This window comes from Sceloporus occidentalis, unplaced genomic scaffold, assembly GCF_023333645.1.
Source record: "Sceloporus occidentalis isolate IW3139 unplaced genomic scaffold, rSceOcc1.0.p SCAF_5, whole genome shotgun sequence".
NCBI classification, from domain to species: Eukaryota; Metazoa; Chordata; class Lepidosauria; order Squamata; family Phrynosomatidae; genus Sceloporus; species Sceloporus occidentalis.
The window spans coordinates 94,246,383-94,262,321 of record NW_028316985.1 but is presented as its reverse complement, the minus strand read 5'-3'; the positions used below and the strand labels follow the sequence as shown (position 1 = coordinate 94,262,321).

The 15,939-nt window shown below is 38.9% G+C and overlaps 1 protein-coding gene across 1 annotated transcript in view; it reads left to right on the top strand.

Annotated features, from left to right (window-relative positions):
* The window catches only part of LOC149312508 (ADP-ribosyl cyclase/cyclic ADP-ribose hydrolase 1-like), a 32,467-nt gene extending 17,717 nt beyond the window's left edge, over nt 1–14,750 (top strand). Inside the window, exons 2-8 of the mRNA XM_089526888.1 lie at nt 1,224–1,353; nt 3,847–3,982; nt 4,493–4,575; nt 5,423–5,499; nt 8,018–8,110; nt 11,371–11,457; nt 13,681–14,750. Coding sequence (XP_089383014.1) covers nt 1,224–1,353; nt 3,847–3,982; nt 4,493–4,575; nt 5,423–5,499; nt 8,018–8,110; nt 11,371–11,457; nt 13,681–13,744 — 670 coding nt within the window. The 3' untranslated portion in view covers nt 13,745–14,750. The remainder of the gene's footprint in view (nt 1–1,223; nt 1,354–3,846; nt 3,983–4,492; nt 4,576–5,422; nt 5,500–8,017; nt 8,111–11,370; nt 11,458–13,680) is intronic.
* Nucleotides 14,751–15,939: the final 1,189 nt, after the last annotated feature.

Genomic DNA, 15,939 nt, shown 5'->3' with positions numbered 1-15,939 from the left:
GTGAATGTGTACATGCTAAAGCATGCACATTCATGTCACTTCCATATAATAACATATGTTGTGAGAATCAATCGTCTAGTATATAAGATATAGTAGGACATGTGCACACAAAGTATTTATGAATGCTCATTTGTGCTTCCTTTAAAAATTCACAGTACTTAAGGCTGGAGAAATTAGAAACCAAGTGAAACCAACATCTAGAGATTGATCTATCATTATACACACCACTGTCTGACTACATAGCATAGCCTGCATTTTATTTTCATTTATTCAAGGCAAAAGATGAAAAGTTTTGAGGAATAGGTGAAGGAAATTGAACCCTCCATCCATCTGCTGCATACCTTCCTATAGTTCCTTACCTCAAGCCCTACTCACTTTAGGAGCTGAACCTCTGCATGTCCATTTTCCTTTTTAAAAACCATCCCCACTGTTTCATATGTGATTTGCACCAACCTGTTTTTGGACAAATGGATCAGACATAGTCATGTGTGGTTTGAGTTTAAGAGTAAAATTAGTTGTAATATTACTTGCCTGTGGGGTGGACAGATTCATTCATTTTGTCTATCACTGTGTGCCACTCTCCAGACAAAAATCACCTATTTCAAGAAAGATCCAGTCAGAGATAAAAAATAAAAGACTGCCATATTGGGGTAACCTATCAATATTTCATGTTTTCCATAAGATCTAATTCTAATGTGTAGGACATGTTTCATCGTATGACTTAAAGCTGCCATGTACTAATGTCAACATGAACCTTTGTACTGAGTGTGGTTTACACATGTGTCTGAGGGCAAATGTAAGAAGACAGCCCAATGTTTAATACGTTCAAGTTTGCATCACATTGCAGGTTTCTCAGTCCCACTAGTTGTGTCCAGTGATATCAAACAAGAGACAGAGAAATTTTCAACATGATACTTGAATGTTAGTGTTATTGGTACTTTTCAAAGGGAGATAACTTGATTTAAGGCTGCTTTCTTATATATTATCTGTGTATGTGTATGCAAACATGCATGCTCACAAACTACTACAGCAAGTAATCCTCTTTAACAGCAGTACAGTGTCACAGAGTTTTTGTACAAGAGGGGAAATCAAGTTCTTTAACTCACATAAAGCCTAAGCACAGATGTTTTCATCGTACCCAAATGCCAGCTCATATCATTTAGATGTAACAGTGCGTTGAAGGGCAGACATTTTCTAAATCTCTGCTTTGGGTTTTTCTGCAGAGATAAAGACTGCCTCAAAGTTTGGGAACTATTGGAAAATGCATTTATGTACAAGAACCCATGCAGCATGACTGAGGAAGATTATCAGCCTCTGATGGACTTGGCAAGACATTCTGTCCCATGTAACAAGGTAACTCTATGGGTTGTTTTTGTGGGGTGCTGCTGCTTGATTCCCCAGATAAGGTTTGCTACTGCAATTCCAAATGTTCACTGTGTTTTCTTCATAAAATTTTCAATAACCCCTGAACTCCTGTGGGGTGCAACTGTGTGTGGCTGAGAACAGTATTTCTTTCATTGCTGTTGATGAGTGACACAACATTCTCCTTGCCTTCAGGGCTTGTTCTTGCATCAAGTGATTTCAGTTCCAGGGATGGTTATTCATTCCTCTTTCAACAGTTAGATCCTGCCTCGTCTCCTTCTTCTTCTAGACCAGTAGTTCCTTAATCTTCTGTCTTTCAAATTTGGACTTCAGCTCCCAGAATCCCCAACCATTGGCCAAACTAGCTGGTGTTTATGTGAGCTGAAGTCCAAAACACTGAGAAAACCACAGACTGCAAACCACTGCTCTAGATCGTCATCAGGTTTCTCTTGGCCATCTATGAGGTTCTTCTTGAGTGGTCTCTCTTTGGTCTCTTTCACATGACACAATTATAGCACTTTGACAACCACTTGAATTGCCATGGCTGCCTCTCATGGAATCCTCGAATTTGTAGTTCAATAAGGCACTAGAGTTTGCTGAACAACAACAAAGCATTTGGTGGTCTGAAGCCATAGCATTTAAAGTGGTATCAAAGTGTTATAATTGTGTATAATGAAATAGATCTAGGTCATCCGTCTTCTCTATTGTCCATTCAAAACTCTGTAACTCTCCCTCTTCCAGTTCTGTATATATTTTCATATTCCCTTCATTGAGAATCCTCCATCCTGTTTTAGAGGAACTCCACACCCACACAGCTAGTGCCTAATAATGGATCACTGCATCTAAATGGAATGTCCACAAAACACACCAATCATGGACTGTACATTTCAGGTTGCCGTTGTTCCTGAAAAAAGTAATAGAAACTTCATATGATGATAGTCATCCATTTGGTAATAGTAGATGTGAAGAAAATCAGGTCAAAATGCTGCCAAGCCTGGTTAAGAGCCAGCCAACTCCAACTCCTAGAAGGCTCTGGGAAAGTCGGAATGATGGCAGAAAGAACAGAAAAAGTGAATTGTCAGATAAGAATAGGATTGAGCTAGAGATAAGGTAAGATAGGGAGAGGGGACAGATAGGAATGAATAAGATATATTGAATATATATATATATATATATATATATATATATATATGAATAAGACGGAGAATTCAGAGATAGTTTGAGAACTGAGTGATATATAGGGTCAAATAGAAACAGGAGATAGGATGGCATAAGATGGTAGATTCTCATTAGCTGAGAACTTGGGTGACTTGATTTGATGAAGACGTGTCTAGAATTCAGAGAAATTATACTGATTTTCGAATAACTTAGTACATTGAAATGAATGTAGTTTCAGCTTAAAATGTTTGTTGTGTGAACCTTTTGTTACTCAATAAATCTTTACTCAGTAGATCTTTATGGTTTGTTTTGACACCTCTGCCTGACAGTAATTCAGTAAAGGATTTGAAATCAGTCATGTAGTTACAACCCTGAACCCAACATAATGCACATTTACTTGTGCTCAAATATTAAACCCAAAGAATGGCTTAAAAGTTTAAGAGGCAATGTAAGGTGATAGAAATCCGGTACTGGCATCCGTGTGAGCACCTTGGAAGAGGGAATCCATCACAGTAGAAACAGTGATTGATGGTTTAGCTGTCATAACACACATTCTCATCCAACTATTTAAACTTTGTATCTCTTCTCTGGTCCTGGCCAGGATTAATTTTTTAAAATGTCTGTCAGATGTATAGAATGTAACCGAATAATGTTTTCTAACTTTTAATATAGGTAAGCGCAGATTCTTTATAGTGTACTTCTCCAGGGGGAATCACTAAACAGATGCCCAGAAAGGTGCTACATGAGCAGTGGCAAAGTGATGGAGAACAGATCTTTATCCCCTTTGCTGCTCAAAGGAGTAGTCCATGGAACAGTGCCAGTCTGCAAGCCATTTGCTCATGTTCCATGGTGAGCTTCCAGGAAAGAATGAAACAGTTGTAGTCAATGGGCACATATATGGTGCCAATCCCTGTCACATTGGGGAAAAACCTGCTGGTCCCCCACATTCGATAGCTTAAGAAGCACTGTGCAATGTAACCCACACTACATTCCTTTAGCTACCTATCTGCCCTCAAGTCCGATGAAGGATGCTATCCTGTTGCCAAGATTGAAATAAGATTCAGCTGCTTGTCCAGGTGGGTTCTATACAGTATATAGAATTTGGGGAAGGAGATTTTGTCCTTTGTATCAAACAGCAGAATGCTATCGTCCAGCAATTAAAATCTGTACTGTCTAATTAAGTCTTTAATTGTGCATTTAAAATAATACAGATGAAAAGTGCAACAAATATTGAGCCAAATATAATATATATGCAATTGCTAGGAATATATAAATAGGAAGACATATATCAGAAATATGAATGACTTACTGTCTTTTTATGTGTAGTCACTGTTCTGGAGCAAGACAAATGACCTTGTGCATCGGTACACAAAAGCTAATCAGGATTTCGTCACTTTGGAAGACACTCTGCTAGGATACATAGCGGATGGCATTTCATGGTGTGGAAATCCTACCAGTCCAGGTAAGAAGAGTTTCCTGTTCCGTACAAGAAAGAGAGACACAATTTTTATTCTGATGTAGAGGAGGGCAGATATTTTCATTACATTCTTAAATATAGGAATTTGCAATAGGAAAGATTTAAGTTTGCAATGGGAAGGTTTCCATAGTGGGTTGGCAGCAGGCAACTAAGACTGAAAGATCCCATTATGGGAGAAAGCCAGGGGTGGGTGGATTATAAGTGCAATTATTAAATAAGTAAATAAATAAATAAGAACTTTAAGATGAAGAAATCAGTAAATTATAAGAGTTTTATATCACATATACAATCAAAATGCAAAGCATTTTCTTATATTAAGATATAAGATATATATTAGTGAAAGTCATAATGTTTTGGGCCTTGTCTTGCTTGTCTGTAAACAAGAAGACTCATTATATATATGAAAATGATCTTACATTAAATCTTAATTATTCCTGCTTCCTCTCCCACAGAGCACCAGACATTCATTTTCTGTTAAAAATATATTTATTTTAGGAGTCAACTACAACTCTTGCCCCAAATGGACTGAGTGTGAAAGTAACCCCAGTTCAATATATTGGAAAATGGCTTCCAAGATGGTATGTTCTGTAGAACCCTGGTCAGTATTAAGACAGACAGACAGATTCAGTAAGTTATCATGTAACAATGTTTGATAGTGTCAAAGATTAATAAAAAAACCCTATGCCTCGAATAGCAGCATAATTCACATATTAAGAAACAGCCTTTTCTTTTTGAGTCTTGATACTCTTTCTTCCTCCCAGGCACACCTTTAAAAATAAAGTCCTAAATCCAGTTCTTAGTGTCAGGTAGAACGGATCAACTAGATCCACTGCTGAAGGATATGTCAACATTTATGTCAATCCTATTGCTTCCATGATTCTGCTATATCTAAGACAAATAATTAGATTTTGACAGAGTAAAAATGATATATGGATTCATATCATTAAGGCAACCTATAGGTGGATTCAAGAAAATTTGAACAGAGACCCTAGTCTGGGGTGGGATATGATGGTTTGAACCCTTTGCCCACATTGTGTTATCAATCTGGACAGGACCCATCTCACATATGTAATTTTTATTGTTAAAAGAAAAACCTTATCAATGTGGTTAAACAGATTATTTTTTTGTCCATAAATTTCAGCAATGGGATTTCTGATCTGGATTGGGAATAGTGTGGGGACACTTCCTGGTCATGACTTAAACTGGGTTTACTGGGATTGTTTTAGAAAAACGGGGGGGGGGGGGGTAGCTTTTCACTATGTGTCTTTAAATTAACATCTTATGGACATGTCTTCCTAATTCTATACTTGTATACTTTTACACCTTGGGACACCTCAAGTAAATATTCATTGTATTTGACTTTTACATAATCAATACATGTTTTAATGCTTCAGACACTAAAGATTATAATATTGCTTGTTTTAGTTTGCTGAAGCAGCTTGTGGTACAGTCCAAGTAATGCTCAATGGGTCAATAGAAGCTGGCGCATTCAGAAGTAACAGGTATGTTCCTACCTTTTGTAATGTTTGTCTGTCATGTATAAATGTCATGTGGGTATGCTAGCAAATCCAAATACTCATCTGCTTAACATTCCTTAAGAAAATTAATTACTTGAGTGTTTGAGAATATACAGTGTTCTTCACTATTTACTTGTGTAGTTAGAAGACAGAGCCAAGCATGGCTTAGTAGTTTGATGTTGGATCAAGACTCTGAAGACAAGGCCTCAGTTCTCGGCTTGGTCATGAAATCCATGGCCAGGGGAGTGGACACAATTGCTTCTGAGTGTCCCCCTCTTCTGGAGTAGAGCCAAACCACACCCCTGGTTCTCCAAGAAGATGGTGGTGATGAAGCGAGTAAGATGGAAACTACAGCAATGTTGCTGGAAGACTTGAAGTGAATCTGACTAAACACAGGCTACAGCCTATCTGAAAGCTTTCTCCATGGCACTGCGGGCAGCAAAGAAATTATTTCTTGCTGCCAATATTGCATCTGCAGAGAGCCGCCAGAAGAACTGTTCCAAGTGGTTGGGGTCTTTTGTATGGACACCCTGAAGTAGAAAATGCAGATCACTCGGCAGCCCACTGTGAAGAATTTGCACAGCACTTTGCAGATATAGTTGCTCAGATCTGCTCCTATTTGAATGCTGTGGTTGATATGCTGTAGTTGATACAGTGCCTGTGGATGTAACCTTGTTAATGGATACTTTTCAATTTGTCTAGCCTGATTATGTGGACAGGATCCTTGGAGTGGTGAAAGTCACCACATGTGTCTTAGTCCCTTGTCCATCTTGCCTTATTAAAGGAGATAGTCAATGCTTCCTTTAAAGGAGTAAAGGAGGTAGTCAATACCTCCCTACCACAAGGCAGAGTTCCATGTTGCTTAAATGAGGCAGTTGTGAAGCCTTTGTTTAAAAAGCAATCCCTCAATCCTGCTATAATGAATTATCTGCAACCTACCATTTTTGGGCATGGTTTTGGAATGTGTGGTGGCTTCCCAACTCCAGGTTTTGGGGTTTTTTTTGGATTATCTTGATCCATTTCAGTCAGGTTTCAGACCTGGCTATGGAACAGAGACCACCTTGGTTGTCTTGGTGGATGACCTACACAGGGACCTGGACAGGGGGAGTGTATCCCTGTTAGTTCTGCTGGACCTCTCAGTGGCTTTTGATACTATCAACCATGGTATTCTTCATGGCCGCCTCTCTGGGATGGGACTTGGAGGTACTGCTTTACAGTGGGTGAGCGGGTAAAGTGAGTTCTGTTCCTTCCAGGAGGGGCAAACCCAGAAGGTGGTGCTGGGGAACTCCTGATCTCCTGAGGTCCCCCAGGGTTCTGTGTTATCACCTACTCTTTTTAACATGGAAGAGGTCATTCGGAGTTTTGGGGTGAGATGTCATCAATATGCGGAAGACACCCAACTCTACTACTCTTTTCCACCTCAGTCCAAGAAGGCTGTCCTGGTACAGGCATGACTGGATGAGGGCAAACAAATTGAAACAATGCAGATAAGAAAGAGGTGCTCCTGGTCAGATGGAAGGCAGATCAGGGAATAGGGATCCAGCCTGCATTAGATGGGGTTACACTCCCCTTGAAGACACAGGTTCACATTTTGGGGGTACTCCTGGACTCAGCTTTGAACCTGGAGCCCTAGCCCAGGTCTCTGCAGTGATCAGGAGTGCTTTTTGGCATTTAAAACTTATGCACCAGCTGTGCCCGTTCCTTGAGACAACAGATCTGGCCTCGATTGTATGCCTTGGTTACATTGCATTTGGACTACTGTAATGGGCTTTATGTGGGACTGCCTTTGAAGAGTGTTTGGAAACCTCAGCTGGTCCAAAGAGCGGCAGCCAGGCTGTTAACTGGGGCAGGTTACAGAGATCATACAACACCCCTGTTGAAACAGCTCAGTTGGCTGCCAGTTTGTTTCTGGTCACATTTCAAAGTGCTGGTTTTGGCTTATAAAGCCCTATATGGCTCAGGGCCATGCTATTTGGCAGACCATATCTCCCTATATGAACCAACCCAGGCTCTGAGATCCTCTGGAGAGGCCCTTCTTTCTGTCCCATCCTCATCACAAGCACACTTGGTGGGGACACAAGAGAGGGCCTTTTCTATGGCTGCCCCTAGACTGTGGAACTCCCTTCCCAGAGAGGCTAGAATGGCTCCTTCCTTATTATCCTTCTTCCAGCAGGCTAAGACCTACCTTTTTAGACAGGCTTTTAAAACAGAACATTTTTAAAGCATGGGATGGGGGTGGGGTTGTATTGTTTTAAAGTATTTTTAACATTTTTATATTTTTAATTGTATTTTAGTCTTTTAACATGTAACTTGTTTCCATCATGGGTCCCCCTCCTATCTAGCACTCCTTTCTGGAGGATGGAGGTACTCCTTCTTGAATAGCCTCTTCTCTTATACAGTGACTCATGTCAATGAGCTTAAAATGTCTAAAGAATTTTAACTGCTATATTTTCCCAGGCTTGTAAAAGTGGTTGATTTTCTTTCTCTGTTTCTGTCCTTTCAGTATTTTTGGCAATGTTGAAATTTTGAACTTAAATCCAGATAAGGTTTCCAGGATGCACATTTGGTTAATGCATGACATTGATGGACCCCAAAGGTATGGTAATAAAATATTAAAGAGAATAAAATGTTAAACACAGTACATCAAAACAGCTTCTTGCTAAGAGATCTGGTTATTCCCCAGCAATTGTAATTTTTATGAATTTCTGTGTTTCACAACTCCTCCCTCAGAGTACTATATTTGGGCAGTTACCTGAAAGGAGAATGTAACTGTCCAATAGATCACTTGAAATCTGTAATCCAGATGTGTCCACAGAGTTTTGTTGTAATCTCTGTTCATAGGTTTTTTACCATCCGACACCTGTAAAAGCTGTTTGTCAAGAGACAAAAGATACAAAATAAATAAGAGTGCAGACACAATGCCTCTTATAATCCTATGTTCAGCTTTCTAAACTATTGTTTATTTCTAAATTGTGCCTCTCTAAAATACTTATATTTGTAAATGAATGGGCTTGTTTGGTTGCAATTTCTACTTTACTGCAGCAGAGGTCTCTCTACCACATTAATAAGTTTTCAGAAATATGTGGAAGAGTAGCAGCCGTTGTAGTTTCTAACCCACAGACAGATCAGGAACAAAATAAAACTGCGAAACAAAAAAAGAACTGAAGTGAAAAGGGAAAAAAAAACCCACCATGGCATGGTTTGTGTGCTCCTGTGGGGTAAGAGGCTATAGTGAAAAGAGAAGAGGTTAGAGGGATTAACACAAAATGTTAGTCTATTACAGAAAAAAGCAACAACAGAATTTTGTGTCATCTTAAAAACTTAACAAGTTTATTTGGCATAAGCTTCCATGGCTGATGAGGAGGGAGGGATGGACTATAAAGACAAATACATCTTTCTAATCCTTTAAGGTGCCCCAAGGCTAAAAAAAAGAGAGGCAGGGGAGTGGATGGGGGAAAGGAATGTGAACAAGGGATACTATTCTTGCATAGAAGTAGCAGTATTGAGTATATCTTTGCTCCAAGAAACATAGAAAACTCTTTGATATGGAGATGTATCCAGAGATCAGGTGTATCCTTCTCCTGTTGGTCTACTGAGAACGTCTGATACCATCTTCCTACTTACTGATGCAACCCAAGGAATCTTAGGACTTTACCAAACAAACTCCCTTCTTGCAGAAATTACATTAGCAAAACAAAACAAATCAAAGGAAAAATACCACGTCCAGAGCAGCCAAATTTTCATGTCTTCAGAATTGCACAACTGGGACTGCCACCACCATTGTGCTCTCTTCCTGCATCATGCCCTACCCAGCATTTTAAACCCAATTCTGGAGCTTTGTCACCACAAGTCACTGAGAGTAAAAGAAAAGAAAACAGAAGGGGGGGGGGAAACCCATGGAATCAGGCTGCTTGGGGATAGCAAGTGGGAATAGGGATGGGGGAGAAAAGGGGACACTAAGGCCACATGACTGCCAACTGCCCCAGCAGGGTTGTTCCATTCCTGGGGACTTGCACAGTTGGGAGGTCATTAATGGGTTTCCCCATCAGTGAAAAGGAGCACAGGAACAATGGACAGAGACAGAGCAGCTATGGGTCAGAGGCAGCAGTGTGCAGTACATATTTCCAAAACCACTTTTTGCATGATGTCATCACGGTTTAAAAGCCACATGTAGCATTTTACTTATTCTCAGTTCATTGTGAATTCCACCCTCCTTTTTTCACTGTCCATAATAATGTTATTCATGGTAATTCCAGGTGTGTGGAGTAAGCAAGATCTTAAAGCAAAGTCCTTAAGCTCTGTAGTCTATCTATCCTCAATCCTCGACTATTATCTAAGAGACCAACAGGGGATGGGGTCAGTGGCAGTGAGAATCAGAACCTGGGCCATCTTGGACATAGTGGAGCTCACTGTAGCTAATATTGTAAGCCTGAGGGCAGGGAACCGTCCAATTAAAAAGATTGTATGTACAGCGCTGTGTAAATTTACAGTGCTTTATAAATAAAGGTTAATAATAATAATAATAATAATAATAATAATAATAATAATGGTTTCTTGCACATTTAGTATGTTTACTTTTAAAATAAAGTATTCTTTTCAACAGCAAAAGAGTAAGTATTCCCCAGTAAATGTGTTTAATGTCAGAAAAAGTGAAGCAAACATTGTTATATTCCTCCAATATATGGTAATATGATTTAAGTGACCTTGAAATGCAAAAGAGCATGTGCTCAGAGTTCATCTTTTCTTCTTTTCATTTTATTAAAAAAGAAGAAGATCAGAATTGGCAAATTCTTTGCTTGGCCCAACACAGCAGGGAGGTGGAAGCTGTTGTAAAGCATGGAGAGGTGGTTGGTGAGGGGAGATGTTAGTTGTGTCCTACAGAACTGGCATAGTAGACCTGCCCATCAAAAGCTCATCCCAACAAAAGGGAATTAAATCCAAAGTCTAAACTTACTATCATTGCATTACTGGATAATTCAGTAAACAGGAAAGGATAAGTCAGAAATTTTAGCATATTTGTTGTTCTGTTTCCTCCTCCATTGTGTCTGTGTTTTCTTTATAGTAATGGTTTCTGAACATAACACTGTGGGTGATGGAACAGAACGTAGTGATAACAAAAGTGCAAAAATCTCAGGGAAAATACAATTACTTGCAATTCAAAATAATTATTCTGAATATTTGTATGCAGGCAAATTTAATCTTTTTCTTGAATCAGCAAAAAACGCTGATCCCAGAAGAAATATCTTATGAGTGCTCATTTTTATCGTTTCAGACTGAGTTTCTTAAAGTGTAGAAACATGAATATGAGGCAGAGCCATCCAGTGAAGCTCTATTCGGAGGGTCTTATGTTAGATGTGTTCGATGTCTGAGGGAAAATTCCTGAAGAGAGCTCTCTTTCCATAACTGAAGGCACTAAACTCTTTTTTTGGGGTTGGACATTTGTGGAGGCAGTAGGGGAAGATGTATTCTTCCTACACTGCACTGTACACCAGAGGCTGGAATACCATTTTTAAAATCATTATTCATTATTATAGTTCTTAAAATAATTAACTGCTGTTGCTCTTGAACATGTTCATTTGGAAATTTAGACCAATATATTACAAAATATATTACAAAATACAAAATTGGGCCTAAATCTCCAATTAGAAATATTCCTATTGAGGAAGAAGTAATTATATTATGGGTTGTAACATTATTTGCAAAAGAACTGTCATTGTTCCCTTGTTAAGATCTCAGAAGTAATCTTGCTGCTTGTAATGTGTTACTTTTATCTGCTGTAAACAGCTAACAATAATTATTACACTGTCAAGGATCATTTTGCAAAACAGTTGAAAATCGGATTGCTTTTCTTTCCAGTGAATTTTGTACAGGCCATTCCATAACAAAGCTAAAAGAGATCCTGGAAAGCCGAAAAATAAGTGTCTATTGTGAAGACAATTACAGGTAATTTGCTGTATTATTTTGTGTTCTTATTATCTCATTGTTTAAAACAGCAGAGGAAAAACTAGATGGTTTCAGGCATTACTAATTCCCATGTCCCCCATATCATATGGAGGACATGGATCTACTTTAAGTAAAAGGAAAATGGATGAGGAGTGTGGCTAAAACCACCTGTCCTGCAGTTTAGTTCTTCATGGTTGGTTGCTTCAGTGGACCCTGTTCTTCCTTCCTACAAAGGCAGTTGAGAATAATGCTTGGTGGAAGTATATGTGAGACTTGGGATTGTTCTGACCAATAATGCACAACAAACTTCAGGTAAATTAGAAAGTTTATTGATAAGGTAGAAACATTCCTGGTCACGTTATTGAAGAATCTGAGGCACACAAGGGGAAGCCTTAATTTAAAACGACCTGTGCCCCCCCTTTTTTCCTTTCCCTCTCAGATGTCCTCCCCAAATCACCCCCCCCCCCTCTCAGCGGAGGCTTGGATCCCTACATCAAAGCAACCCAATGCGAGCATCATTTGGTCTCCGGACATCCTCTGTCTTGGGAAAGCTATTGATGCTTAATTGATGACTTGTATCTGTGGAACCTCTCTCAGTTGTAAATCTTTCTCAGGGTGTGAAAGCTTCTTTGTCCTGTTAGCCTATGTTTTGCTTACGTGACACATTCGATTACAAATCATGGCCGCAGATGGGCATTTCCCACAATGCTTATTCAATTGAGTCCTACAGATACATACTTATATTTAATCCCTATATATATTGCTAGGACACTAAGATCTATATTTACATATAAGCATATATATATATATGTGTGTGTGTGTGTGGGCATATATATATATATATATATATATATATATATATAGTTCACTACTAAATATGATCAGCAGCTTTAACTAGTCTGCCTTCAAACATTCCAACACGTCATACAACAAGGTGAAGGTTGTATGTACCTATCATCAATGTGCATGTTACTAATTACTAACTTAGATGACTTAATCTAAACTCTTTATATCATCATGACAGAACCCCGAATGAATCTAAATCTGAATTCTTTATATCATCATGACAGAACCCCGAATGAATAAATGAATGAAGGGGTTCTGACAGTATATTGGATAATTCTGTGGTAAGGGAATTGGCCTGGATATTCTCTTTATTATTAAAGTAAAGTTAGGCACATCCCTAATCTCTTATGAATGGTTCAGACACATTAAAAGAAATGTATATCTGCTATCTGGTCTCCCAAAAAGAGCCAGCATGGTGTAGTGGTTTCAGCATTGGCCTAGGACTCAGAAGAGCAGGGTTCAAATCCCAGCTCAGCCATGTAAACCCATTGGGTGACCTTGGGCAAGTCACATTCTCTCAGAGGATACCAGTGGCAAACTCCCTCTGAAGAAACTTACCCCCAAAAAACCCATGATGGGTTTGCCTTAGGGTTGCCATAAGGCAGAAATTACATGCAGGTACACAATAACAACAGCAACAACAGCCTCCCATAGTTTGGACTTAAGTCTAATTTACTAAAATGGTCAGAACAGTTCACTTGAAGTATGATCTGTAATCGTCTGTGGATTTTTCAAAAGGAATATGAGCAGTGTATAGAATGATGATTGTGATGATGATGGTGATGGTGATGGTGATGGTGATGATGATGATGAGTTTCTTAAGACTACTTTGGTGGATTTAGTTCCATCAATGCCTTTGGCGGGTGTTACCTTGTTTACCTTAAACAGCTGTTCCCCATTGCATGTGGGGCAACCACTCACTGGAAGGACTGTGTGGTGTTCCAGATGCAGTTTGAGATATGAGGGCCTCATTCACATGTCTTTTTTAAAAAATGCTTAAAATTAGTTAGCTGTATTTTACTTTTCTAATTTTACTGTGGTATACTGACATCATATTTTTACAATGTAAACATCACTCAGATTGGGCTGCATAAATGCAAATCAAGATAAACCAAGTGCAGACAGGCTATAGTCGGCTCTTACAGGGGAATGAGAGCATTCTTAAATTGAGTTGAATGAACCTGTTTCCTAATAAATGCACAAAATGTATGCCCTATTCCGTTGCATTGATATGATAATTAGAAATTGTCCTAGTATGATGGCAGATAGCATATTAACATTTTAAATAATATTTTAAATAACTTGTGGTTTCTGATTCTTTGTTTTATGAAAACAGTTACCTGATAAATGGATTTGCTATTTCTTGTCTTAAAACAGGCCAGTTCAATTGCTTCAGTGTACCACCAATCCTGACCATACAACCTGCAAAGCTTGCTCTTGACACCATGGTTCCCTGCATTGTTTATATCATTGTTCAGTTTTGTATAATATGGAATGTCGTGCATTCACATACATATATAGATAGATAGATATGTGCAGAAATAACTTGATGGTGACAGATCTTTGCATTTTAAACCCAGATCTACTTCCACATATAAGTCTTGTCCAAATGAATGAAATGAAATCAATGCGATTCAGTGAGAACTTGGTAACCCAACCCTTGTGTAAATTGCAAACTATGTAAATTGTGTTGTGAATCTACTTTTAACATGAGAGTGAAAATTGAATTTAGGCCACAGTACAGAGAAACTAGGGGTGAACTTTTCCCCTGCTTGCATCTTAAATTTCCAGTCTGACCATTGGCATCAATTTTTATATAGCCAAGTTTTAATAATGGGCAAGATCAGATAGGGATGAAAGCACTGGGGAAAGGGACTACAGGACATTATGCTAAAGGTGGGGAGTGCGGCTCCCATTTGCTCTTTAAAACTGCCCTTCTGCCCCCCGCTCCCCATTTTATTTTTATGTGATTGCAAGAGTCTGGTGTGCAAATTCACAGGTTACAAAAAGATGGCCCTCATGTTGCTGATTTTGTATGAGCACAAGAACAGGCCAAAATGTTATCTTTGAAGCAGTAACTGCCTTTTCAAAGGAGGCAAACTGCAGAATCCTCTCTTAGTTAGAGTATGCTTTGAACTCCATTGGGCAGTTCCCCAAGAAAGTGGTTTTTAACTGTGCCAGGCTTTCCTTTTAGCAGAAACTTAATCTCCAATCAAAATGGCAATTGCTTGCTGAAAACCGAACCACACGTAAATCTCCTTCTTCAACTGAAATCCTCACCAGATGGCCTTGGGATTTTCCATTGCTACATTTATATTTTTAGCCTATTTTTGCTTTTGATAACTGTGCTTTTGTAGGCTTCACGACTCACCTGTTATAATGAGAATCAGCTATTTTCTTACTTTTTTGATATCAGTTTTCTTTTGTATGTTGTAAAAAAAAGCATTTGTACATTATTTTTACTAGAGCAATATTTGTAGAAAATCCTAGACTTAATTAAAAGAGTTTGTATCATATATGTTCTTTTTATTAAGAAACAGCTCAATCATGTTTATTGGACTAGTGTACTAAAGCCATGGCATTCCTTCATTTATATAAAATAATAGGCAAATATGACAGTAAAGAGTATTCCCATAGTGATGAACTGAACAATTGTTTAAAGCAAAGACTTTTTTAATAGTCATTTTATAGACTATTCATCAGTAGTAGCCAGAGAAAGGTTCAAGTATGTCATCTTGCTTCTGCAGCTTTTTTCAGCTTCCTAAACTTCTGCTGCTGGTGTTTAAAGCCGCCAGAGAATTGGAATGAAACATAAATGAATTTATTTAATATCACTGGGATATGCAGGCATATAAAATATGTACTCTAGTGGCTGTATTCATTCACCAGCAACACTAAGCAAGTGATAAATGTTTGTGTATCAAAATATAATTACTCAGGAGCAGAACTCAACTGTGAAATTATCTGCAATTGTTTGTTGACACGTTTGACCATGAAGATTATCGCATCGATGTTAAAATGTTCCCCGGTGCGTTCTAACGGGGGCGTGCACAGAGCGTGATGGGAACCCAATGGGGCCCAGAATGCTATTTTACCACACAGCGGAACGCCGCCGTCGCCACTGGGCATTCCCATCGTGTTCCCACTGAGATCCAGGGGATGCCATTTCTGGGGATGCTTTGAAACAGTTCCCAGAAATGGCGTCCCCTGGAACTTAATGGGAACGCCCGGCGGCAGCGGCATTCTGCTGTGCGGTAAAATAGCGTTCTGGGCCCCATTGGGTTCCCATCATGCTCCATTCACGCCCCCATTAGAATGCACCGGGGAACGTTTTAACCCTGGTGCGATAATCTCCTATGTCAAAAGAATGCTTCTTATTTCTGCTGAAAGTGATTTCTGAAAATATTCACTTAATTTAACCTGAACTCATTCTCAGTTCCTCTCAGTGCTGTTAAAGTCAAATCTTCATATGTTGTGCTTTTATTTCTTGATACAGCCATTCCTTATTTACTAAAGTATCCAGAATGGGTGACAAAAAAGAATGAGCAGCAGTTGGAGAAATAACAGTAGATGGGTGCTTCCAAAGTAAGAGCTAAGAGATACACCTTTGTTTGGTCACCCATCTCTGTATGGAGC